General features: G+C 40.1%; 1 protein-coding gene across 3 annotated transcripts; it reads right to left on the bottom strand.

Annotated features, from left to right (window-relative positions):
• Window positions 1-324: 324 nt before the first annotated feature.
• ABRAXAS2 (abraxas 2, BRISC complex subunit) lies at window positions 325-26,567 on the bottom strand. Of its 3 annotated transcripts, none has more exons than XM_004315249.4 (9): window positions 26,468-26,567; window positions 22,075-22,165; window positions 18,236-18,272; window positions 15,579-15,645; window positions 8,945-9,135; window positions 7,965-8,084; window positions 6,936-7,020; window positions 5,224-5,338; window positions 325-2,475 (listed from the first exon to the last, which is right to left on the bottom strand). In XM_004315249.4, exons 1-9 carry the CDS (start codon window positions 26,564-26,566, stop codon window positions 2,006-2,008), a joined length of 1,275 nt encoding a protein of 424 aa, XP_004315297.1. In that variant the 5' UTR covers window position 26,567; the 3' UTR covers window positions 325-2,005. The 3 variants fall into 3 exon arrangements, with proteins under 3 accessions (XP_004315297.1, XP_073649921.1, XP_019795771.1); XM_073793820.1 differs by lacking the exon at window positions 26,468-26,567 and adding an exon at window positions 17,623-17,809 and having other exon boundaries at window positions 22,075-22,168; XM_019940212.3 differs by lacking the exon at window positions 26,468-26,567 and adding an exon at window positions 17,623-17,832.
• Window positions 26,568-27,207: the final 640 nt, after the last annotated feature.

Here is a 27,207-nt window from a genome sequence, read left to right on the forward strand (position 1 = left end):
GTGATTCGGCTGAGCAGCCTCTTCAAACAAGATCGGTTCTTATATGAAAGGTGCCTTTTGGGAACTAAGGTTCAATTTTCTACTCAACTGATAGTCCTCTGGATAACTTGATATGCAACACATTCTTGAAATCCATAGGAACCTTTTAGTAAATTTTATTCTTGGATTTCCCCTGAAACCAGTCAGATTTAAAAAGAAAAATCTGTATGGAGGTGAGTTTTCACGCCTTTTAAAAAACTGTATGATGTCGACTAAGAACAGCTAGAATGAGTAAACTAAGCAAGACCTTGCCGGGTGTTGAGACAGACATTACAACAATAGTACCACGATTAAATAAGTTTTTATTGTCACATTTAACTGCTTTGTCAGATATACATTGTAGGTTTCGGAATGGCATAAAAATAAAAATATTTTCCTGAATGTCAAAATCTGAACAGAGATGGTGATGGCACTTAAAAAAAAAATTAAATTCACACTGGTGCTGAAGCCGCTAGAAGGGAGCTGATAAACACTGGAACACATTTGCAGATACAGCGGTCTGCAATATTTCAAATCAAATGGCAGTGGTATAAGGCCAACAAAACTGGAGAGTAGGAAGATACAGACCCCATACAGTAGATATCTGAAGAGTGGCAGTTTTAGCATTTCATTTCCAGTCAGACTAAACTTCTCTCCTACAAAATGAAACTGCTTTTCCAGAACCTGGAGCTTAAGCCTCTTTAACAACTTCCTTATTCTGACAGGTTTTAACTAGTCCAAAGGCAAGGCAGCTATAATCCATGGCATTAGCTCCACGGGCTAACCCCGCCATAAATGGGGGGAGGGGGTCTTGTCATTTCCAAACCAGGAGCCTATCATTCTCATGAATGTCTTTAGTGGTTTCACACATTCTGGGCCTAAGACTAGAAAACAAGCAGTAATTAAATAAAAATGTAAGTGCATCCCAACGGAAAGTCTCTACACATTTCACAGCTATCTTCCAAATGTCAACTCAAAAAAGTATGATTATTCAGACTGAAAATGAATCTTTATTCAATAATCGAGATTCCCAAACAGTTTATTAAATGTCTTTCTTCCACAAATAAAACTAACACTAGGATTTATCAGAAGATCTAAACGAGTTATTTCCTTACGTATGAACTTGGCTAAATCCACTGTGTCTGGAATCTGTTCATCATAAAACTCAGGTCTGGAACATAACTCCTTTCTGTTTTACTGCTGTGTGTCCTTCATTTAAGACTCTAGAACAGAGACCATAAATGTGGCTAGTGCACCATAGCAGTCACTGTAATTCCCCAAAAGAAAAATAAGTAATTTATTTCATGTCATACTTATTTGGATGATTACTTACTGGTAATTAGTATTTCTACATTTTTTTTTAAAGGCAACCATTTTAAGTGACAATACATATCAGGCTAGTAGAAAAAAGTTGAAACAAAGCCCTCTCTTTTGATCTCACAAAGTCATGCAGACAAAAGAAGGTACACGTCTGATTTGCTCCAATCAGGCTTCTTGGAATTATCAAAATTTCTTTTCTGGCAGAGATGAATTTGGCTCATCATAGAAAGAAGGTTCTTTGAAGGCTGCTGCTAAACTAGTTTCCCTTTGAAAAAGTAAATTTCAAGGCATAATAGTGCAAGAGGTAAGGTTTTGATTTATAGAACATTTATAGACTAATTGTGCTTAGTCTCTAATTTCCAATTTATTTTAAAGAACAGAAACTACGTTGATAAGTTTCTCTTTGCCTATATTTACCAGTACATCCATGAATCGCACCAGAATTAGGACAATTTGATTATCTTAATGGTTCTGTCGTGAAACCTGCACACTGAGTCCGCAGGCGAGGACCCGTGGACGTGAGGCTCCTACAAGTTCTGTGCCCAAAAGCGCTTGTCCCGGGGAGTCCAGGGGTCTGAGGAAGAAGTTCTCTCCCAAGATTAAGTCCTCAAAAAAACTCTCTCAATGAGCAATTAACACCGCTCAGTGGAGAGTTTCCTTTGTTTAGTTAAATTGGGGAGGTCTGAGTGTTCCTGGAGCCCCCGTCGGGATGCGTCATGGGTCGAGAATCCCTCGAATGTGAGTATTCGCTATTAGAGGGCTCTGTAGGGTCAATCAAATTCTCATAATCACTGTCGTCTGATTCCTCAGCACTGTCTCCGGCTGCTCCTTGAGGAGGAGGAGGGTCTGCCCCACTTCCAGGATATTTCAGTCCAGCACTGGTGGAGGCATAACTGGAGGAGCCCACGGCTTGAGGTCGAGGCATAAAGACGCTAGTTTCCATGCGAGAATGGCTCAGAGTACTTTCTTGATTATTTGGGTGAATATCAGAATAAGGGGGAGGAGGATCCGAGGCCTCTGCGTCTCCAAGTGCACTTCTGCCTTCAGCTGCAAACCCAGGATAGGGCATCCGAGGGCTGAACGCAGGGTCCAAACTTTCAGATGACATCTGTCTGCTTATCATTGCCTGTTGCAATCCTGGATGAAGAGAGGAAGAAAACTGTAACACTCTGTATTTTCACAGCTTTGCATTTCAATACGTTAAATGTTCAACCTGATTGTTCTGGAAAATAGCAACAAAGAAGTGAAATTTATTATTACTATGAATTATTTTACATTTGCATAGTATTTCACAATTTACAAAAGATTTTTCTATACATTAAGTCATTTAAGCCTCCAAACAGCTCTCTGAAGTACTACTGTCATCACTAACGTTATTGTTTCCATCACACAGGCAAAGAACCGGAGCTCTGAAAGGTTAAGTGACTTCACTAAGAGAACAGCTAGAAGTGGGGCCCTGATACTCATAACACAGGTCTCTTAACTCCAGATCTGGTGCTGTTTCCCTCACCTGTTGCTTACTGTACTCAGAGACTGGGGGGACAGAGGATAAAATCAACAGTCCTCACCATCCTCGGCAGTCATCTGAACGTTAATTTTTCCTTAACAGGCCTCATGTCAAAAAAAATACTTCTTGACAACAACTTGTCACAATACTCTTAAACATCTCTTTCTCCTTAAAAGTTCAAAGCCCTGGGTTAGGTGCCCAGTTTTCTACATAATAGGCCATAATTTTACTGCATTTTTATGGTGGTAAAACAGAAACAGCCCTACATTTATGAGCCTATGGCCTTTAAATTGTTTTTAAGTACATTTAAAAAATATTATAAAAATGATCTGTACAAAATTTAGAAAAGAAAAACAAAAAATCACCCACAATTCTATCACCCAGATAACACTGTTAAAATTTTGGTGAAAATAGCACAAGATTTGGGGTTAAAAGACAGAAACTTTAGGTGGCAGGCACCCCAACTTTTCTGAATTCTAGTTTTATTATCGAGCTTTGTGTGTGTATGTCTGTTTATTTATTTGTTTGTTTGCCACAGCATGTGGGATCTTAGTTCCCTCACCAGGGATCGAACCTGCACTCCCTGCAGTGGAAGCGCAAAGTCTTAACCACTGGACCGCCAGGAAAGTCCCTGTATACATGTATTTAAAATAGAGCTGAGAGGGCTTCCCTGGTGGCGCAGTGGTTGAGAGTCCGCCTGCCAATGCAGCGGACACGGGTTTGCTCCCCAGTCTGGGAAGATCCCACATGCCGTGGAGCAGCTGGGCCCGTGAGCCATGGCCCCTGAGCCTGCGCATCCAGAGCCTGTGCTCCGCAACGGGAGAGGTCACAACAGCGAGAGGCCCGCGTACCACAAAAAAAAAACAAAAAAAAAGAGCTGAGATAATATGTTTATACTGTTTTATATCCTAGCATTTTCATATAAGATTATATATTATCTTATGTCATTAAAAATTCGCTTCAATGGCTGTACAATATTCCATTATATAGATATACCAAAATGTATTCAACTATTCTACTGTTGTTTATTCAATTACTGTAACAGGTTGTTTCCAAGATTTTGTAATTATAAAGTTGTGATTAATGCTCTTGTGCAGAAATCCCTGTCTGCATTTCTGATTATTTCTAGAATAATGTAACAGTAGAAATGAATCAGACATCATTTACCTGGAAATATAAATTATATTTTAATTTGTTTACAAATATTCTTATTAAATTAGAAAAGGCTAGTTATACCCTTATCTCTTTTACACTTGATATTATTTGCCATACATTTTATAGATTTTACTTACAAATGTTAAATTTGGTGGCATTCATAGAAAAGAATGAAATAATGCCATTTGCAGCAACATGGATTGGTCTAGAGATTATCATGCTAAGTGAAGTAAGTCAGACAAAGAAAGACAAATATCATGTTATCACTTATATGTGGAATATAAAAAAATGATACATATGAACTTATTTACAAAACAGAAATAGACTCACAGTCACAGAAGGCAAACTTGTGGTTACCAAAGGGGAAAAGGGTGGGTGGGGGGATAAATTAGGAGCTTAGGATTAACAGATACACGTTACTATATACAAGATAGATAAACAACAAGGTCCTACTGTATAGCACAGTGAACTATGTTCAATGTCTTGTAATAAAACCTATAACGGAAAAGAATCTGAAAAAGAATATATACATATATATATATAATATATATATATAATATATATATGTATAACTGAATCATTTTGCTGTATACCTGAAACTAACACTACATTATAAATCAACTATACTTCAATAAAAAAATAAATAAAAAAAAAATCTGGTGGCATTGTAGCAAATATGTTTGTTAGCATGCTGGAATTAATATGATAGATTCTTGGGCCTAATTCTCATTCAACCAGCTGGTTCCTTAGCTTAATGGTATCCAGTCATCCACTGCTATCAAAAACCAGACATTTAAAGTCTTTGTTGAGACCCTGCCCATGAATCAAAGGTAAAGTTAAGAGAATTTTAGGTAGCTCTTTTAGGAGGTTCCAATGAACACAGGACACAGTCCCTATGTGCAAGGCATGTCAGGGTTAACTTAGTAAGAAACATCACATCCACTGTACATAGGTCATATCACTTCTCAGGATTTATTGTAACTTGCTTCAGCATTTCTACCTTTGGTCTTCTTTTTCTTCCAGTTTCAGAGACTTGAGAGGGACACCATGAAAAACCGTACTTCCCTTCTGGAAAAGTCTAAAGACAAGTGAATGCCCTCTTCCAAGCAGCCTAACTTGGAGCTTGATGAGTGTAGAAGAATGCATGTAATTTATTATGTAATTTGATGTTTAAAACCAGACACTTCCCTGATTCTGAATGGTAAAATTAATAGGAGGCTCACTTCTTTCTTGTTCCTTTTCATTCTTCCTCTGAGTGATTTGTCTTCTTAATTTGTTCACTTCTGCCTGACAAGATTCAACAATTCGCTCACTTTTTTCTACGTCTGCACACACTGCCTGAGGGAAAAATGACAACAAGAACAATTAGTTTCAAATCCAAGCACAAGGCATTTCATAAAGACAGCATCGATTATAACCCTGGGAAGAGTCTAGACACTTTATCGAGTTAAAAAGCAGACACCTAAGGTAGAACAAAATCATGAAGGTTCCAGAGACCAATACTGTTGTTATCCACTGAACTGCTTTCTTAATTATGTTAAGATGATTATGCTATTTAGCTTATACATTCTTAAAGAGAAGGGTAAGAAGGGAAAGAGTTCATCTTTTCCCTTTCTTACTCATCTGTATTGATATGAAAAGGGAATTTCCGATACCAGTCTGGCATACAGGATGAACAAAAGACAGCAATGAGATACTTTCAACTCTTATTTATAATCAACAATCAAACATCAGATGACACATAGATTTATTTAACAGAAACTACTTATAATTAGGGAAAGTTGAAAAAGAAAATAAGTTTCAAAGTCAAGATTTAATAAAAGGTAACTATTTGAGACCATATCAATGTAATGTAACCACTCCTATCGGGGCACTGGACGTGATACTGGTGTTTGCAGGGCAGGCCTTAATCAACAGTCAATGAAATGTATGGCAGCCATTTTGAAGTCCATTAGACAGTGCTGATAGCCTGAAAAGAGCATGGCCATGAATTCGGGACACAAAGCTGTTTCTCATCACATGTTCCTTCCACAGCAGAAATACCAGAAACTGCCTGAAAGTGGGCTGGTCACCAGTGAGTGAGGCTGTATTAAGTTCCCTATGCTGCTATGGGTAACCGTGACCCGAATTTGGAGAACTGACACTGGAAACTGCCCGTTGCATGCGTTCTTCTTTGACCCAGGCTGAACTCAGTCTGCCTTCCTCTTTTTCAGCAGCTGCCTTCATTCCTCTCTCTATGCCACGGGGCCTTCCTCCTCAAAGCTAGGCTTTCTCCAGACCCGGAACAGCTTCTTCAGCCTTACCACTCTCCTTGTCCTCAAAGGCTCTTTTGTTCTTAGGGTTTTAGAACAAATTACTCCTAAGAACACTTTGGGGATGATGAAAAGAACGTGGGAAAGTATTCTTAGCACCTAGCTCAGGATCTGGCTTGTAGGAGATGTTTCCATAAATATTTGCTGCATGACTGCCGAGGAATGAACAGGCTCCACTGCATCTTCCCACACAGTGGAGGCAGCTGCGGGCAGAGTGAGTGAACTAGAATTAGGAAGCAGAGCTGTCCTGAGTTACGGGTGCCTTTGGGTGAGTCTCAACTTACAGTACAAGTGATGGGACAGCTGTGTTCTTAGCAATACTTCTTTAAATTCGGAATACATTTCCCCAGGAAAAAAGCTGTCATTAAAGAGGTCATGAGTATTTAAAAGAGTGATATTAATTCTGTACTTCAGAGTTTCCACTGAAGGCACATAATGAGTGAGACCAGCTTTCATAGACTGACATGAGCAACTACTCCATACATCTTATATCACTTTGGGAGAGCACATTCTGATTTTTGGACCACAATTCATTTGTCAGTTGGGAGATTATTAAAACTTAAAGTAGAATTAAAAGATTTGGGCAATATAAATAAGATGAATATAGTAAATAAACCAGTTACCTGCACTTTCTCCTGAAGTGCATTATAAACCTGATAAATCGCCCTGATGTCTTTCATTACTCCATCCTTGTCAAAAAAGTCAGTACTAGAAGACAAACAGAAAAAAGATTCACCAAGTGATTAGAACTGCCGTGAACTAGAAGGCACTTTCCCATCACTTCTACCTCTATCTATAACGTAAATGCTACAAGTTCACAGTGACAATGTTTAAGCAATAATGCCCATACCCCTAGAATTACAGGAGAAAGAAAAGAGAATCCATGTTACCGAGACAACTGAAAAATAATAGTGTTATTTTTTCCTAGATCACTCTATATATTTTTCAGTGACCACAGTTAGCTCTCTGAACCTCAGAAATACACATACTCTATCCAAACTTTTTTATCAGTTGCAAAAAAAAATCGTGGTAAATGATTAAAAAAATAAATATTGATAAAAGTAAACTATCTTTTCAATAAGCATAAGATTTTGATATACAGTAGTGGTGGTCTAGAGAATTACCTTACATTTTTCAATGTTATATCAAACGATGTCACACTTCTCCATAAACATATTGGTTTTTTTTTGTTTGTTTTTTTAAATATTTATTTATTTATTTATTTGGTTGCATCGGGTCTTTGTTGTGGCACCAGGGATCTTCGTTGTGGTACCAGGGATCTTCGTTGTGGCACCAGGGATCTTCGTTGTGGCATGTGAGATCTTTCGTTGCGGACTCTTCATTGTAACGTGTGGGCTCCTTGTTGCGGTGTGCGGGCTTCTCTCTAGTTGTGGCGCGCGGGCTCCAGAGCACGTGGGCTCTGTAGTTTGCGGCACGCGGGCTCTCCAGTTGAGGCGTGCGAGCTCAGCAGTTGTGGCGCGCGGGCTTAGTTGCCCTGCGGCATGTGGAATCTTAGTTCCCCAACCAGGGATCGAACCCACGTTCCCTGCATTGGAAGGCGGATTCTTTACCACTGGACCTCCAGGGAAGTCCCCATAAACACATTGTTAACAAAAGAAAGGAAAAAACATTCATTTTACCTTTCGACTTACCCATGTTCTTTAATAACTTTGGCATAACTCTGAGAAGTATTTGGCACTGAAGACACTTTATACTCTTGCTGGCTAGTGTTGCCTAGATTGGGAATAGCAAGGGATAGCCTTTGATTATACCTGCAGGGAAGATTGAGAGAGATCATGTTGAAAGCACCGCTCTACTTGAAGAATGGGTCCTGCCAATAGGAGCCTGAGTCTCTGCACTGGGAACTAACTGAAGGTCTCACAGAGAACCTACTTCCACAGACAACCTAGGGTTAGTTGAATTAGCAATTTTTTCCCTTCCCTTAAAGTAGAAACTCAATTGTAAACTCCTCAAGGGCAGAGGTGACGTCTTATACATCTTTTGCCTCTCCGCAGCAACTGACAGAGTGCTGAGGAGGTTTTAAGTGCTCAAGAACCTGATTAATTAATGAAATCTTGCAAATGGCTATTTAACAATTAATAATTATTTTCACTGATATTGATCTAATTTATTCTACTACAAGTGAAATTCTGGAGGGAACCCTTTCTGTTGTTTACAGACAGACACCATGATCATATGATTTTTTTTTTTTCTTGCTTTAGCAAGTTCACAATGCAGAACCCTCATTAGCCAGTAGGTGGATCAATTTTACAATTTTGTCTTTGAAATCTGTGTTTTAAAATTACAGTCAGACTTACAGTGCAATAAAACTGTATTTCTACAAAATGGATTATGGAGAAGCAAATGATGATTTCTAGCTGTTTATTCCTATAAGAATTGATGCATAATTAATGTCTTGCTAACGCTTCTTGATTCAAAAACAATTTTAATTTATATAACTAACTGAAAGGAAAATACTTTCTCTAACCACAAAGAAAACTAGCTAAAGGAGAGTTATAAACACTTTACTTTAAAGATGCTATAAAATGCATATTTTCAAAGTCATAAATCTCAATTACTTGTATCAACATCTTTCCTATTTATGCGAGGCTGGTGGGAACGCTTTATTTACCTCCGATTTGGTCTAAAGAGAACGTATTCTAAAGCATGAGTGGAATTGTTGGCGGTGGAGATGAAGCTGAAGAGAAGGAAGACGAGGTCAGGCACCCCAAGGATGCGGGTGAGCTGCTTATGAATAACCTGCTCTCTGTACGACATCTGCTGCTGTGTGTTTCGCCGGAATCTGTACCACCCAATAACTTTCTGCAACAAAAACAGAAGAAGAAAAGTATTAAAAGTTGCATGAAATCTTACAAATTTAATTCTGAATGCATCCACACAAATGCTTGTACACAAATGTTCACAGCAGATTTATGCGCAATAGCTCAAAACTGAAAACAACCTAATTGTCCATCAGCAGGTCAACGGCTAAATAAACTGTGGTGTATCCACACACTGGAATCCTACTCAGTAAGAAAGAGGAACAAACTACCAACAAATACAACACAGACGAATTCCAAAATAATTATGCTGAGTGAAAGAAGCCAGACCCAAAATAATAATAATAATAATAGCATATGCTATAGGATTCCATTTCATATAAAATTCTAGAAAATAAAAAGTAATCTATAGTGACATAAAGCAGATCAGTGGGTGACCTGGGAGGGGTGAGAAGGAGGGATCAGAAAAGGGCATGAGGAGACTTTTGCAGTGATAGGTATGTTCATCATCTTATTTTGATAATGGTTTCATGCATGTATACATATATCAAAACTTATCAAAGTATATGCTCTAAATATACAGTTTATTACATGTCAATTATACCTCAATACAATTTAAAAAGTTTAGCTTTGTCAGTTTTGACTACACTGTAACTTAAATTGGTAAGTGAATTAAACTTATAGGCTCTTTGGAAGAATATTCTTCATAATGTGATCTGCTGGACATCTGGGAGACACATGGCCTAAGAGACATCTGGCAGTTCCCTAAAATGCTCCTGGGCCCCACCCAAACCTGGAGAATCACAACCTCTAAGGGTAGACCCAGGAACCTGAATTTAAGATAAGTTCTTAAGTTTTTTCTTATGCATACTACAGTTTGAAAATCTCTGTTGTAGAGACAATTAAGTTAATTCTTTATAAGAAGAATAATCTTCATAAGCTTCTTTTTAAAAAACAAACTCTTGGGCTTCCCTGGTGGCGCAGTAGTTGACGGTCGGCCTGCCGATGCAGGGGACACGGGTTCGTGCCCCGGTCCGGGAAGATCCCACGTGCTGCGGAGCGGCTGGGCCCGTAAGCCATGGCCGCTGAGCCTGCGCGTCCGGAGCCTGTGCTCTGCAGCGGGAGAGGCCGCAACGGTGAGAGGCCCGTGTACCGCAAAAAAAAACCAAACTCTTTGAGTGAAAATCCTGTTTTGAGAAATCAAAGTAATTTAAAATTGTTAGTGTCATATTAAAACTAACAGTAAATTTAGATTATGTTTTGGCACTTTCACAAACGAAGGAAGTCAACCAACCTTTACTGAGCCCCTGTTCCAGACCTTCAGCTAGCTACGTTACAAATATTTTCACTAAGTATCACAACAACCCTAGGAGGTGAGTAAAGTTTTCTGCACTGAGTTCGTATCACATGCAAGGAACTACAGGCAGCAAAGAAACAGTTCCTGCCCTTAAGGAGTACTGCTGAAAATAAAGCATAATTCCAATTATATTAAAGCAATTAATTCTGATATTCTTTAAATATAAAGAAAACCCAAACACTTCTGACAGTGCAAATCTTACAAAAGAGATGTTTTGTCCAAAGTCACAGAGCTAATGAGTGACAGCCAAGATCTGGAACCTCTTTGCCTGTCTTTTCCACTGTACTACACTAACTTTAAAATTCCACATTATTCACACAATGTTGCTCATAAAAGAGTGAAAAGTAGTTTTCCTTAAAAAAAAAAAAGTGGGTAACAAAAATTATCAACTGGCTAGAGCTACTAACGCCAAAGAGCATGGCACATTTCACTCTGAGTCTCGGCACTCTGTATTTAATGTAGGACTAGCTCCTCTGCAGGACTCGGGTGCATCTCACACACCCCTGCATTCCTGCAGAGGCCTAAGCAGTGCTCAGCTCATGGATTCTTCTTATGAAATACTCGCTGACTAAAGTATCTTGCAAGTGGCTACTGGATGGGTACTAATGCTTTTCACTTATACTGACTGTAATTGTTTTATTCCATTTGTATTTTCAGAGAAGCGGGAAGCCTTATAAATTTATTTTGGATATCAACTTATTCATTTGATATTTGCTAAAAAGATAACCCCCTTCATCCTGATCAATGAAAGATGACATGCCAAAATAATTCACATTGGCGACGTCTACAGTTCTACCTTTTAGAGCTCACAAGCTGGTTGCAATGCTGTTGAGAAATGAGGTCACTGATGTGGAAGAGAACACTATGTTTGGGCCATGATAAAAAATAATGAATATCTTTCACTAAAACCTTATCTCTGCTAAAGTTTCAGACAATATTTCACAAAGACTCTCCTCTCTACTCTCTGTGCTAGACATTCACTTACATCTTCTGGATCCAAAGCAATTATCTCCAATACTGGGCACACTTGTCATCTTTAAGTTCTGTTCTTTTTGGCCTTACGATGATATTAAGACAACAGTTATATTTATCATTATCTATTTCGGAGCAGGTGCTTTCAAGAAGGCAGAAGTCCTCCTCTCACTTGCTTTTTTTGTCTGAGCCCAAAACCTGAGGCTGGTCAAAACTTTGCAAACACAATATGGATTCTGCCAGAGCAGTAACTGAGCACACCAACGCAACCTTGCTGCACCTATTGGGGGATTTTTCGTACCAAAAACATTAGCCTGTATCTTAAACCCAACCTTTTTTTTTTTTTTTTTTAATGTTTTAGCAATGTTGTGGAGTTTCTATATTTAGAGGCACACTTTTTTTAGTAAACATATTTCTATGTATTTTATACATTAATTGCTATTGTGACAAAAATCTTTATTAGCTTGTGTTTTCTAATGGGTAATTTTAGGACCCATTAGGGAACTTTTAAAATTATTATGTACTTATTTTATATGAGTTCAACTTACTGAACTTGAGTCCAATTCTTAGGATTTTTCTTTCTTTCATTTTTTATTTGGCCTCCCTGCACAACTTGTGGGATTTTAGTTCCCCAACCAGGGATTGAACCCAGCTGGGCCTTCAGGGTCCTCGGCAGTGAGAGCACAGAGTCCCAACCACTGGATCACCAGGGAACTCCCAGGGTTTTTCAATTATACATTAGGTTTGAAGCCTGTCTAGCAAAGAGTCAGTTTTTGAAACAGTTCCATCAGCACTTTCTTGAAGAGCTGATATTAATTAAAAATATTTTTTGTATGTCAGATACTGTTGAAAGTACATATGTATTTTTAAGCCTAACTTTTAAATGTACCTTTGTAACTACTACTGTAACCCTTTTGGGGTGAAGATATAACTTTGTACCATTTCTGGAGGAAAAAAAAAATCAAACTAGAGTCAACTCTAAAGATTTTCAGTCTAAACGTTATGTATCATCTTTGTTTTGGGGCTATAAATTTGGATTTTTGAAAAAAAATCCTTAAAGAGTTTATATTATGTATAAGGTGCCATAGGAAATACAATGAACATAAAATATGGTCCCTGCCTTTAACAAATTCCATGGAAAATAAAACATAATTTCCAAGTAAACTGAAGCAACAAATTCCTGTCTTTAGTTGCAAAAGAAAATATAAACATTAGTTTTAGCACAAAGTTCTACAAAATCAAAACTGAAGATCAGCTTTTTTCAGAATCTTGGCCCCAGGAAAAGCGAAGTTAACTCCGGTTAACAACCTATGATTGGTCTTCTGTGTCTCAAAACAGCAAATCCAATTTTACTTATTTATTTATTTGTTTGTTTTTATTTTTAAAAATACAACATGATTATATTTTAATACACAACCAAAATACAAAACAGCATAGTAAATTAGCAAATCCAATTTTAAAATCCCCAAATTAATTTGGAAATGTGTCCCTATTTGCTACTGAAAAAACTACATGGTAGAGCTCCTTTCTTTATTTATTTTCAATGTAAAATACAATTTAAAAAACCTTATCACATAAAGTCTCCCTTCCTCAGCAGCATCTCTGCTCCCTTTCTCAAAGTAACTACTTTTAGGTTTGGTTGGCTTCCTTCCAGATCTTTTTCTGTACATTTAAACATTCAAACTTTTGTTTTTATAAAAAACAGGCTCAAATTATTTCATTTAACTTCGAGATCTTTCTATGTCATTCATGAGAACCTCCCTCATTCTTTTTAATGGCTGCTTCATATCCCATAGCATGGAGGTACCAACATAATTTACTTAACCATTCCTCCTGGTGGACATTTAGATTGCTTTCAAAATTCTCACTATTAAGCAAAGATACAACAAACATCTTCGTATGCTGGATTAAAAGGCCAAACTGCTGCGTTTAAACCTTGGCGCCAACATTTCCTGCTCGCAACCTTAAGTAAGTTATTTATCTTTAGTTGTCTCAACTATAAAATGGGGGTGATGATAACAGCCTCACAGCGCTGTTACAAGGATTAAATGTGTCAGTACCTGGAAAGTGCTTAGAATACTGCCTGGCACAGAGTTAAAGTGTTCAATAACGCCAGCTTTTCATACCTTTGTGCCTAGATGCTTTTGTTTACTTGGGCCAGATTCCTAGAGGTGGAACTCCATATTTAAAATTCTGTTATTGCGAAACTCTCCCCCTAAATGTCTATATCAACTTACATTCCCACCAACTACAGCTTCCCCATTTCCCACCATCTTGCCAACACTGGATATTAGCAATCCTTTTATACTTCTGCCAATTGGATGGACAAAAACCCAGCATTACGTGCTTCAATTTGCATTTCCTAATTGAGAATGAACATCTTTCCATTTACTTCTTGGACATTTGTGGATTTCTTTTTTCTTTTGTGAATTTCCTGTTTATATTCTTTATTCATTTTTTTCAGTTTAAATTTTTTTCATCTATTAAAAAAATTTCCTGGTAATTTAATATAAAGTGAGTGCTCTAGGCAACTGTGCTTCAATAGGAATTTTCAGGGAATAAATTTTAGTTTTAGAAAGTATAATAAAGCTTCATTATCTAAAATACGAAAATAAATGGAAGGAGGAAGTAAGGTGGTGGCTGGGGGATGAATATGGACTGCTAAGAGATCCCAGAATGTATGCTTCAGGCAAGTCACTGAAAATGGGGGAGCTGGACCGTGATGCCTGTGGCTGCTCTAACCCACTTTCCCACTTGGGCAGGGGACTGTGTTAGACTCTCTGCTAATACCGAGCACTTCCTGAGTTTGTTATCACCCTCAAAACCACTGCCCTTTTTTCAGACCTATCCCTCACACTTCCCATTTTTCCTGTGATCTTACCTGCTTTCCTTTCTGCCTGTACATCCGACAGTGTTACTGAGAGAGTCCATACATTGGAAAGGCTGTTGATCTACTCTTACTGTTATTTCTTTTTTTTTTTTAATTTATTTATTTTTTATTTTAGGCTGCGTTGGGTCTTTGCTGCTGGGCGTGGGCTCTCTCTAGTTGCGGCGAGCAGGGGCCACTCCTCATTGCGGTGCGCGGGCCTCTCACTGCTGTGGCCTCTCTTGCTGTGGAGCACAGGCTCCAGGCACGTGGCCTCAGCAGTTGTGGATAGCGGGCCCCAGAGTGCAGGCTCAGTAGTTGTGGCGCACGGGCTTAGTTGCTCCGCGGCATGTGGGATCCTCCCGGACCAGGGCTCGAACCCATGTCCCCTGCATTGGCAGGCAGACTCTTAACCACTGCACCACCACGGAAGCCCTGCACTGTTATTTCTGACGCCCTTCTTCAGACACCTTAGGAATCCCACACTGATTATTTTTATGCACAGGTAATCTTTTTAAAGCTTTTTTTTTTTTTAAATAATACATGCTTCTAAACAAAGGCATTTTGTTTTCTGTTTGATAAGTTGAAAGCTTTCATTGGTACTTTTTTCCCTCAAGTGATGGTTTAGTGACCAATCTATTTTCTGGAATTAATATACCAAGGTAAAAAAGTAAACCCCATACATGGTACAGTAAATTATAAATGAGACCATCAGACAGTGCTGCAGCAATAAAGCTTTGATTCATTTTCAATTTTGTTCAGACTTGCTTACCATGTATACACATTCAGAACATCATATGCATATGCTGACAGAAATGATAAACACATGACCTTTTAGAAAAACATCTATGTTCACTGTTAATTGAACTTGAAGGAGTAACATATCTAAAGACGTTTGACTGCAATTTGTATTGTTAAAAAATATTTTCCCTCATTATAAAATTAATGTATGTGTATTAAATGTTGGCAAAATTATTTTTTAAATTACATAATGGGAAGATAGAACCACCCAGAATCAACTCAACTATTGTCAACTTTCTAGATTATAGTTCATGTTCTTTTTTTTCTTCTGACTTTTGCATAATGGAATCACTCTAAATATCCAAATTTTGTTCTATTGATACACTGTAAACATCGTGTCACATTTGCAATTTACCTTTAAAATCTACTCAACAGAATTCTTATATATTAACATCAAATCTCATTGTTTCATTTTACATTCATTTCTGGTTTTAAGTTTGGGTGATAAGGATTGATTTCCAAATCAGACTGGGTGACAAATAGAACATACCTTTCTCCGATCTTTAAGAATCCTGTCCAAGCTCTCTTCATTAACTTTGCTTGCATAGTCATAAAAACTGTTTTTTTAAAGAGAAAAAATATTTTATTAAAATCACATAGTATTTTGACATGAATATGCTTAGTAACATGTGTCTATGGGTCATCTAACCCTAAAAGTTGGTAATAAAGATACAATTGCTTGTCTGCAATAGGTATATAAAGAGAAAACAATCTAAATGCTTTACTGATATGAGGTATCTTTTGCATCAAAGACTACTCAAGACACTGCTACATTCAAAGGGTATTACTTCCATAAGTGGGAGGAGCTGATAGCAAGTAATTATAAAATGTGTGGTTTCAAATGGCTGTGACATCTTTTTCTTGTTTCTAAGTATCAATTACCTATGGGAAAAAAAAGAACACAGCAGCTCATTTTCTGAGAAATGAAGAAAGGAAACGAGTATTTGCTGAATCCTTAATAAGACACTCAGCTGCATGCTTCCTTGTGTTAATTCATTTCATCCTTGCCTCAATGCTGGGAGATAAGTACTAGTTCAGCCCAACAAGTCAACATGTTTTTTTTAAATAATTAATTAATTAATTAATTAATTATTTTTGGCTGCGTTGGGTCTTCGTTGCTGTGCGTGGGCTTTCTCTAGTTGTGGCAAACGGGGGCTACTCTTTGTTGTGGTGTGTGGGCTTCTCACTGCGGTGCCTTCTCTTGTTTCAGAGCACAGGCTCTAGGCACACAGGCTTCAGTAGTTGTGGCACGTGGGCTCAGTAGTTGTGGCTCGCGGGCTCTAGAGCACAGGCTCAGTAGTTGTGGAACATAGTCTTAGTTGCTCTGCGGCATGTGGTATCTTCAAGGACCAGGGATCGAACCCGTGTCCCCTGCATTGGCAAGCGGATTCTTAACCACTGCGCCACTAGGGAAGTCCCAGTCAACATGTTTTATTCCCATTTTTCTAGATAAAGATAATGAGGTTAAATGACTTGCCCCAAATCACAGAACTGGTAGATGGAAGAGTTGGGATTTGAAGCGAGGTCTGACCAGCTTCAAACTGAATGCACTCACCCTTAAACGAGACCAATCTGACCTGAATCCCATGATGAGCAGTCCAGGCATAATGTGTGGGCTTTTCTACCCCTGGTCATGGTTTTAGGCATGCCACCCTCCTCCCCTCCTCCTACCACCATACGCCCAGGCCTATAAGGCAGGAAGGAGTTCAAGTTATAGTAAAAACGCTGAACTGTGAGTCAGGAGATACCAGCTCCAGCTCCGTTCTGCTTCTCACTGTATGATCTTGGGCAAGTCACTTTAACCTACCTGGCCACCATTTCCTTTTTGCAAAATAAAGATTTTGGAGTAGACAGATGATTTCTAAGATTTCTATCAGTTCTAAGAATTATGAGTCTATGATTTAAATTATGAGTCTACGTTCTGTTACTACTTTGCTGACAGTGGTTTAAGGAAATCCTCAGAAGGGCAGGGCAGGGCACACCTAGCAAAGCTTTAGATGGTCAGGGCCAAACAGGACCCATTCTGACCCAGACAGAGGCTGTGTGTGGACCAGGGCCTGAATCATTTCATTTGCTCTGAGATTCTTTTCAAATGAACTGCTGGTTCCTTGTCTTGCTTCCTGCTCCTCTTTCAGTTATGTGTAAATCTAAGAGATGAGGTTCTCAGCTACTTTGAGGCTTAGTTCACAGGTAACAATCCTCTGAAATAATGGGCAAGTGTGCGCGGGAGGGGTGGGGGTAAGGTGGGTGGTGAACATGGTGCAAGTCCCCATGGGTTCTTGGGTGCAAGGGGGCTGGGTGTTTGGGTCAGCTGAGAATGGGAGCAGGGTCAGGGTGAAAGCTGCAGGGAACACACAGCAGGAACAGCCAGGCACAAAGGGTGGGCAGGTGTTAAAGAAGGAAGTGCTGACCAAGAACGCCGAATCCCGCTAGTATGAGCAGCAATGCAAGGAAAGTATTGGCCTGGCTCTTGGGAAAGTAGAAGAATAGGGCCTCAGGGAGTTTTACGAAACACAGAGTGGAGCTCATCATACCTGCCATCAGGCGGAAGGGTTTGGGGCTGAGAAAGCAGACAGAGGCCTGGACTGCGGTTTGGGGAACAGAAGTCCGGTGTCTGGGAGATGCTGGCCCCTTTCTCCCTCACCTTGGCCTCCGTCAGTCTCTCTGTCCTTTGCTTTCTCCCTCTGAACATCTCTCCTCCTGTCTTTTTCTCTTTCTGTCCTTTAGTTGGTAATAATATTCAACTGGTGTATATTAAACACAAAAAAGTAGGTTTTATGTTCCCTTTCCTTACATTTTAAAGTTGAACACTGAACACTTTTTATCCCTCTTAACAACACCAATTATTTTATCTATATGCGATCCTTGGTTAACTTCCTTCTCTATGGATGAAGAGCCCTTGCTAGAGGGGCTGGCATAAAGGCTTCCATTCTAAACCACTGAGGCCAAGATTTATACTGTCTCCCTTCTCCTCTTCCTAACTTAACACAGTGCCACACACACATCTGGCACTCAGAAAATAAGTGAATTTGGATGCCCTCAGTTATAACTTTACAGCCATAATCACATACAGGTCTAAATTCACTAGTTTTCAATCAGTTAATCTTTTACTAAGGACAAAAAGCTACAAAGAAGGATGTGGCTTACCTAAAAAGTTTTGAACAAGGCTGATGGTTGTGGATTTCTGTAATTAGAAAGAGGAAATACATCTCAGTTAATCATGTAAGATACAGACAACTATAAAACAGTTCAGGATTTAAAAAAAATTTTTAACCAAAATCTCAGACAATAAAAAGACAGTTTTCCTCTCCCGAACAGTGTGTACACTAGTGAGGGCAGTATGTCTTTTTAACACTGAAACCCAGGCACACATTCTCAGGACAAAGTAGACTGGTGAATGAAAGTTCTGGGTCCATTTGTCCAGGTGTGATGAGCACACATCTGAAAGCTTTTATTCAGGAACAGGCAGCTATTGTGTGCCCTCATTCAATCTTACCTATTTAAACAAAGCCTAAGAGGAAAAAGGAATCAATGCCTGGAAGCATTTGATCAAGGTGGGTAAGAGCTGTGAGGACAGCTTGGGGAAAGGAAGGCCTTACCACCCTACTATCAGTAACCTACTAACAACGCAGGACAACTGGGCCAGGTGTTTTGAAGGGGAAGGGCAGAAACTCTGAAAGTATATTATCCCTTTCAAAGATTTTCAGTACCAAGGGAAACAGTCATTTATAAGGCAGATCCAAACGGCTTCCTAAAAGATTGCGGCGATTAATCATAGAGAACAATTTCTTCAAGCTCATCAGGGGGCTTACGGTCTGGGTTGCTTTATAAGACCATGGGACTAATTAACCACTCAATTCTATTAACAACATGCTCCTGGACAGGGAATCATCACCTGCTGCTTATAAAGCCACAGCCACAGAGTTCCAGTCTGCAATTTTAACTCAATTAATATGAAACCACACCTTGAAGGACACCAGGCTATGCCCATTAGCTTCTGTACTGATGTGAGTGCTGCCAAAACACAGACAGAGATGCCAGTACTTCCACAGGGATGAAAAGCTCATTTGCCTAGTATAACTGTTGACATAGTGATGCAAATAAGAAAACCTCATCTAGAAATATTTCCTTCTTTTATCACCAAAAATGACACGGTATACCACCAGAAGTTATTTCAGAGATGCTGTTAGTAATTAGAATATGGAATGTCTGTAGTAAAAATGTCAACTAGAGTTCAGGGAAAAGAAAAAAAAAAAAAAACTCTTCTACCTTAAAGGAAAGAATATTTTGTTCAAGAAAATCCCTGGAGTAAATTCTGAACTCTGAATATACATTCCTGTCATCAATCCACCCCAGCAGACTTCTCTCATGATTTGCAACGTGGATTAGAAGCATGTTGAAGATATGCTCTAGACATCATGTGGTATTTTCTAAAGGAAGTTAAGGCTTTCTCTTACAAGATTTTGCAATACCTAACTAAGCACTCCATGGAGAAAACAAGGGGATGCTCTCAAACACAATAAGGTGCAGATTGGAATGAAGCTGGCGGGCACAATAGCTGATAGATAGACTTCTGGAAGCAGGGGGAGGCAGGGCAGGCTTGCCTCGGATTCTAGAGTCTCTGAAGCCTCCAGAGCTCATCCATGCGGTGGACCCCTCTTCACGTACGCATGGCGTCTCTGCCCGCATTTCTGTAAAAATCCCCACTGGGACGTACTGCTGTGCTTGCCTAGCTTCCTGTCTCTGCTTCTCCTGCTGGTGGGTGAGCTGAACAGCTCCTGTCCTTCCCCCTTCCGTTCTTTCCAGTAACTGCTGCTGCATCACCTTATTAACTAAGGGAGCTCCCTGTTGCTGTCTCCTGACCGCTCCCAGCACTAAGAGCGGACGACTCCGCTTCAAGTGAGTGAGCACAGCTTTAAAAATGAATATGTATTCAAAACAAGTGTTCAAAATGTGATATTCCATATAAAGTCCTCCTTATTGTGTAGAGTCAAGGAAAGGTGTCTGTGTGTGGATTCAGACATTTTCAACAAATAAGAAATTTGGTCAATTTATTTTATTTAAAATATCTTATTCTGGTGGTTAAACTGTGCCAGAAAATTTCTTCACACTAGTGGTATGGAATACTTCTCATGGCACATTACCTAATGTTTTGCCTTTCAATCCAGGTTTTCCAGAGTCTTTGGTTTACATTTTCTAATATGTATTTATTTTTAAAAGAAAAATATTACAATGATAATAATACATTTAAGATAATACTAGCAAATACTCTGTTCATGAGATCCGTGACTATTTCAAACAACAAATTGAATGTAGCTAATAAATTAAACATTATACAGCAAAAGAAGGTTGTCATGGCACTGTATTAACTGGGACTCTCTGTTGGTTCTTCTCCATATCTACAGTACCATGGAAACTGGTATTTACTGCAAGAACCGGAAGGTGTATGAATCAAAGATACAGTACACTACGCTGGAGAATTTTAGTTACTTTCCCATTCTATTTCTTTAAAGATAAATAAACAGCCAGAACATTCATCAGAAATGCTACTTTTGTGGTCACGCCAGGCAAAAGAGCTCTTTCTTGCACGGTTTTCTGTCAGGTCTATCTGGCAAACCTGCATATACCATATTAGTTTTGAAAACCCAAGCACAAACAATGAATAATTGCACAGATGGCCAATGAAACCAAGTTCTCTATTTTAGGATTTTAAAGAGTTAAGCAAAACAAAACACAAAAATAAACCATCAGTGAAAGAACAGCCATGCAGCAGTATATCAGGTATTTTTTCAGCAAGTCAGTATATTGTGGGGAGGGGGCTTGTCTGGCTCTTGAGGAAACAGCGGTCTCGTTTCCCTCCAATCCCAACCACCTCAGTCCTCACCCGGCCTCCCAGCCCAGGTACTAGAAGGCTAGGAGAGCAGGCTGAAGTCGATGATTTGGTCTCAACATAACCTAACCTCCCAGCAGTACTTCAAACCACAAACCACTCACCTTCACACAGGCTGTATTTTAGTCACACAGAAACAGGCCAGGCTCTCTGTAAGTTTCATGCACTCCCTGCACTGGGATCCCCTGAATGTACCCTAAGTTTACCTCCCGTATGGTGTCTTTACTGATTTAACCCACTAGCAGTGGGTTTTTTTTTTTCCCCCAACTCATGAGATTTTCTTTGTTCCTTCCTGACAGCACTCGTCCTGCACCCTCTGGTATTTCTGTACGCTCGTCTTATCCTCCCCACAGCCCTGGAAGGCAGGGATGCATTGGATATTTCTCTCATTGCCCAGCACAATGCCTCTCGCAGGGACGTTCTTCAATAATTGTTGGCTGCATAAATGAATAAAATGACCCCCGCTCTGCTTTGAGTATCAGGATATGCTTTTAGGTGAAGTGCTCGAGGTGCCGCTGAAAGGACTACAATCCTTCTTTATCAAAAGGAGACTGCTCCAAAGAGGGCGGGTGAACCTACAAATGCTCCTTCGTTTGCCCCAGCAATCGCCCCCAAATCGACTGTTTGGCTTACTCCTCAGAGGCTGTGTAGGTTTAACAAATATCTCCTGTAAACAAGTGTAAACATCTTTGCCGGATCCCTCCAGGAAGGACCAGCACGACACGTGCTTTCATTATAGTGTGAGGTGATGCCGACAATGGGCACAGCCCGAGGTGCAAACTCAAGGATCCCTGTGGTTGTGAAGAGACTATCACGTGTAATTCCACACAGCCATTCATAGGTCAGACCAGTCAGTGGGTGAGGGATGGCTTCACAGGATACCTGAACTTATAGCTACACACTGTGAGTTTACACTGACTTATAAAAACATTTCACATCACTTACTAGTGCAAATAATTGGCATTGTGACTTCAGTGCTTTTCTATGTACTCTTTTAATATACCATTAGGTTAAAATCAGTTAAAGGGCCAAAGAACAAAACAAGCAGCATATATACAAGAAGAGTATTTCTAAGGTCCGTGATAAACTCACTCACCAATGACTTGCAGAAGTTCTGTGCTGCTGATTTGGGAGTCGCTGATGCTAAAGGTTTCCTCTTGTCTTACCTCTCCCAGCAAAAATCCTTCCTGAAAGCAATGGAAGAAAATAGCTGCAGCTAAAAATCAAAGGGATTTTTACTGGAATTAAGAGGAATCGAGGACATTGTTATTTTTTATAATAACTTTAACAATAATCCAAATAAGTCTGCCATGTAAACTACTAATCCACAAACCAACAAGTAAGACTAAAGCAATTTGAGATTTGGCTATTAACTGGATTGTTCGAAAAAAGGATTTCCTGACAAGATGAAATATTATTTTAATCCCTTCCCCTAAAACCCTGTTTTTTTTGAAGTGAAAATAAGGAGAGTGAATTCATCACCTAAATCCTACTAAGTGTAAGAACCAATGTTAAAAAAGCTCAGGAAGCAGAAATATTCCAAGGTTGTTTTCTTGAAACAGCATGTAATTTATTCCATTGTTTTAAAAACATTGCTAATGGGGGCTTCCCTGGTGGCGCAGTGGTTAAGAATCCACCTGCCCATGCAGAGGACACGGGTTCGAGCCCTGGTCCGGGAGGGTCCCACATGCCGCGGAGCAACGAAGCCCGTGCGCCACAACTACTGAAGCCTGTGCACCTAGAGCCCGTGCTCCGCGACAAGAGAAGCCACCGCAATGAGAAGCCCGCGCACCGCAATGAAGAGTAGCCCCGCTCACCGCAACTAGAGAAAGCCCACGTGCAGCAACGAAGACCCAACGCAGCCAAAAATAAATTTAAAAAAAAACACACAAAAAAAATTGCTAATGATAAAAGTATAAAGAAGTTGACACAATGCACAACCTAACCACTCCTGTACAGGCTGGCATGGGAAATGAGCATTCCAGCAAATAAATTTAACACTACATGAAAGTTTTTCTTTAATAAATGCTGAGGTAAATTTATTTACACCTTTGGAGAACATATACCACCATCATCAATTCTGGATTACTCAGCATATAACCTACTGTTTTTGAGCACTTGCTGTAGTGTTCAGCACAAGCACAGCTGGAGAACATACACTCTAAATGTCAAAATAACTTCTCTGTCGGTGGTGAACTAATAGGCTGTCCCAGACTCCCCCTCCCCAGTCATCCACATGGCTTGCTCCTTCCCTCCATTCCACTCTTCACTCAAATAGCGCCTCATCCGAGAGGCCTTCCCTAGCTAGTGGAACAGAATCAGAGTCTGCCAGACACTGTTCCCTTTACCCTGCATCCTTTTTCTTCTTAGTCTCCTCACTATCTGCCATATTTCATATTTATATGTATTAACAAATGCCTGCTCCTACTAAAATATAAGCTCCACGAGAGCAGGGACTCTGTGCTTGTTCACTATGTATCTCAACACCACGTACAGTGCCCAGCACACAGGAGGTGCTCAATAAATGCTGCTTGAATACATTTGATGAAACAATGTCCTTTCCATTCTAGGTTGACCCTTCTAATCAATTAAAGAAGCTTCCTAGTTTAAAAACATTCCCAGGGGACTTCCCTCGTGGTCCAGTGGTTGAGAATACACCTTCCAATGCAGGGGACACGGGTTTGATCCCTGGTCAGGGAACTAAGATCCCGCATGCCGCGGGGCAACAAAGCCCGTGTGCTGCAACTACTGAGCCCGTGCACCACAACTAGAGAGCCCACGCTGCAACTACAGAGCCCACAAGGTCTGGAGACCATGTGCCACAACTAGAGAGACGCCTGCGCACCGCAACAAAAAGTCCCGAGTGCTGCAACTAAGACCCAACGCAGCCAAAAATAAATATTAAAAAAAAAAAATCCCAGTTGGAATCTGTGGGGGTGAGGAGGGAGAAACAGATGTTTTTCAGCATAGCTTTTGTATTGGATAAGGTGAGTGGAGTGTCCTAAAATCCCAAATCATCATGTACAGGGCATCTCTCAAACTTTAGTAATATACACACCCCTCTTTCAAAAAAAAACCTCTCAGAGCTAGAGTCCATGACTACTAATCTGGAAAACACAGACTAAAGAAGCTTGTTTTATCCTATGAAAGTCTTTCAGTTATGAGTTCTTATTACAAAAAACAAGCTTTGTCTTTGTAACAAGTTAAAAACTTTTTTCTTTAATCAAAGTGGAAAATACAATTTAAAATTCCTACACAACTTTAGACTTTAAGAACGTATCTACAGAGTCCTAGCAAATAAAAATGCAGGACATGCAGTTAAGTTTGAATTTCAGATAAACAATGGATAATTTTTATGTAATAAATGCGATATACTTATACTAAAATATTATTTACTATTTATCTGAAATTCAGGTTTAACTGGGTGCCCTATATTTTATCTGGCAATCCTACCACAGGCCTCCGTTTGAAAAAGTCAACAGTGACATCAAGACATTCTAAAGCCGAGTATAACATGAATGCCTATTTATCTACTGGTCTGGATTATCTGAGCCACTGTTACCTTATAACAGTAGGCAAATTATACTGTGTGGGCTAAACCCAGCCTAATGCCTGCTACTGCATGGCTTACAAGCTTAGAATAAGTTTCTACACTTTTAAATTGTTGAAAAAAAATAGAAAATAGGAATATTTCATGACATGTGAAAATTATACGAAATTCAGATCTCAGTGTACATAAGTAAAGTTTTATTGGAAACAGTCATCCTAATTTACTTATTGTCTATGGCTCCTTTCTCCCTACAACAGCAGAGCTGAGTAGTTGCTACAGAGACCACATGGCTCATGAAGCCTAAAATATTTACTGTCTGGCCCTTTACAGAAAAAGTCTGTTAACTCCAACTCTATTGAAATGAGTGGTTTTAAACTAATTTCTTGCCAGGGCAAAACAAGAACATACTACAAAAACAAATTCTTGGTTCTTCAACTTTAAAATATATGAAATTGAAATTACTTTAAAATATTCCACTTATATAATTGTGGCAAGGTTAATATAAGCAGGTATCCTCGTATAAGACACAAGTTGCAAACTATTGTCACTGGTGAAAATTTCTGTGAAGTCTAGCACCATGCCTGGCATAGCACAGATATTAAAGAGATAGCTCTTGAAATAAATTAATAACAATCTAAGTAACACGGCCGTCTCATTGCAGTTTGTAAAGAAACTATCCACTTTTCAACAGGTTGCTTATTCTTACAGTAATTTTGCCTTATACATAAACTGTGATATTACTAGGCACTCCAAGGTCTAGAGAGGTTAAGAAGCATTATTGTGAACCATATTTAATACTTCCACAGGACACTAGAAGTGCCACAAACTACCTTTACATGGAACTGCATTACATTATTAAATATCTGTCTGCAATATCAAAGGTGTTAGTGTCCAGAGACAGGAGCTGCCTCTGGAGAAACCCGTGTTGTGTATACTCCTATCCTTAATCCCTACTATCAAACTGAAGCGAGGAACGGCACAATAATTTAATGCCATTCAATTTAATGGAACCACCTCTACATGAAATCAGTTTTTATTAATGGAAGCAAGGAGTGCAGAAGTGAAACCAAGTCCAGTTCCTTCTTCTGCAGTGTATCATTTTGCTTTGTGATGACTACACAACCACAACAGTCCCCCCACTATGTTTATTTAATGAACTTCAATAATTCACTACTAAAATCACTTAAAACAATCCCTCAATTTGGTGGGCAAGTACTTAAAGATAAAAATTATCTAGTTTCATAAAGAATTTCCATCCAGAGGCCAGTGACATTAAAAATGCATTTCCGATCATTCATACGTAGGCCTGTCACTTCCCTATTTCACTGCGACTAGTTCCGTGGTCTTAGAACCTTCGCCAAGGAACTGAACATGCAACTTCAAGGCAAAGAGACCCTACACCTAACACTCCTGGTTACATCTCCATTTTCCATCGAGGAGAAGAAAACACACGATCGTATCTAACAAGTACGAATAGTGACAGCCACGGTTTCCCTCGTCGCAGCCCACAACAACCTGTCAGACCAGCGGGCGCGGCTGGGTGTCTGCGCTCCTAGACTAAAGCCGGGTCTCTCGGCTCCTTCCCGACCCCAGACTCCCCTCGCAAGTCTAGAAGCCTGACTCTCAGGGAGGGGCAGGCGCTCGGTTTCCACTAAGCGACTCCTGACACTGTCGGTGGCCGGCCGGGAAAGCTCTGCCAAACGGGAGACTGCCGTCCCGGGACGGCCAGGCGGCGGAAGGCACCGAGCGAGGGGGCCCATCTCGGGGGCGAAGGGCCCCGGGCAGCAGGAGTTCGCTGGCGGGGGGAGCCTCCCGGGTCATCAGTTAATCGGGCCAGCCCGGGGGTGCGAGCCGCAAGTGATCGCAGCTTGGCCGCAGGCGTCGGCCTGAGACCGAGGCTGGAGGCCCCAGCAGCCGCGGCGGGGGGCCCAGCACCTACGTGGTCGGCGTTGCTGTTGGCGCTGTGAAAACACACAGCGCTGAAGGTGTAGCCCGAAATGGAAGCCGCCATGATGGAAATCTCCAACTCCCCCATCATGCCCCGCGGAGGGCACAGAGCCTTCCGGTCGGCCCCGCCCCTTGGCATCCTGGGAAATGGAGTCTTCAGCGGGTGAGGCCAAAGGCTCTGTGCGCCGGGGAGCGAGGGCTGAGAAGTGCAGGTTTCCGCGATCAGAACCGACCCAAGCACTGTATCCTCCCCTTGGGTCTCGTGCTCTGCGCATCCCAGACACTGCCTCTTCTGTATAGCTCTTGGTAGTTCCCCAAACCGTTTTTTCTCTTTACAAACGAAACTTTTAGCATTAAAAGCCAGCATTTGCCACGCTCAAGGATAAAAGAGGCAGTTGATTCGGGCAACTGTACGGTTTTGTGTTTGACCTAGAAGTAACATGATGTGATTTCAATTTTCACATGACCACTCTGGCTGCAATGTCCAAAATATATTGCCGGGGAAGGGAGGCTATCACAATAATCCAGACGCTGGATGACAATGGTTTGAAGTGAGATGGTGGTAACGCTGGAGGTTAAGAAGCAACTGGATTCTGGGTACAAGGGAAGACAAATTTAATGAAAAATCATGGAAAGAAGATTTTAAAAAATCAACATAAATAATGGTGAAAATGAACTACAACTAACCTCAGGGAAGGAACTAACCTTTCCAATCATTATTCTTCAATTTGT

This window comes from Tursiops truncatus, chromosome 16, assembly GCF_011762595.2.
Source record: "Tursiops truncatus isolate mTurTru1 chromosome 16, mTurTru1.mat.Y, whole genome shotgun sequence".
Lineage (NCBI taxonomy): Eukaryota > Metazoa > Chordata > Mammalia > Artiodactyla > Delphinidae > Tursiops > Tursiops truncatus.